The sequence below is a fragment of the Seriola lalandi genome, unplaced genomic scaffold (genome assembly GCF_002814215.2).
Source record: "Seriola lalandi dorsalis isolate HSWRI2012SDOR001 ecotype SW California unplaced genomic scaffold, Sedor1 jcf7180002050758, whole genome shotgun sequence".
Lineage (NCBI taxonomy): Eukaryota > Metazoa > Chordata > Actinopteri > Carangiformes > Carangidae > Seriola > Seriola lalandi.
Window position 1 is genome coordinate 18,241 of NW_019521311.1, and position 626 is coordinate 18,866.

A 626-nucleotide genomic window follows, 5' to 3' on the forward strand; every position below is an offset into this window, starting at 1 on the left:
GCTGTTCCTAATAAACTGGTGACAGGGACACAGAGACACTGAGGAAGAGGAGCAGTCTCACCTTACACTCTTCATCCAGCAGGTCCAGGACTCCGAGCCGAGCCTCGATCAGGTCTATGCAGGGCTGGTTGTCATGGAAGTCGATCAAAGTCCAGGGGATCTGTTCCTTCATGTACTCCTCCTGCTCCAGCTTAAACACGTGCTGCCAGACCAAAGGAGGACATGTTCATCAGCACACGTATGACACACGTATGACACACGTATGACACACGTATGAGACGTATGACACACGTATGACACACGTATGAGACGTATGAAGCTGACGAGGGTTGAAGAGACTCACAGAGTTGAACTGCTGCTGAAGCTTCTCGTTGGCATAGTTGATGCAGAACTGCTCGAAGCTGTTCACCTCGAATGTCTCGAACCTGCAGAGTCACACACACACACACACACACACACACACACACACACACACACACACACACAAGACAGGAGTCTGTTCTGAGCAGGTCTGAGGTTCTTCAGAGAACCACATCCAGCAGATCTGACTCTGTGATGACGATCGGTGTCAGAACGTGCATGTGTGTGTGTGTGTGTGTGTGTGTGTGTGTGTGTGTGTGTGTGTG

At 50.6% G+C, this 626-nt stretch overlaps 1 protein-coding gene across 1 annotated transcript in view; it reads right to left on the reverse strand.

Moving 5' to 3' along the window:
- The window catches only part of LOC111649424 (unconventional myosin-Vb-like), a gene marked incomplete at its 5' end in the record, with an annotated part of 18,465 nt that extends 18,032 nt beyond the window's left edge, over positions 1-433 (reverse strand). Inside the window, 2 exons of the mRNA XM_087171971.1 lie at positions 21-202; positions 344-433. Coding sequence (XP_087028097.1) covers positions 21-202; positions 344-433 — 272 coding nt within the window. The remainder of the gene's footprint in view (positions 1-20; positions 203-343) is intronic.
- Positions 434-626: the final 193 nt, after the last annotated feature.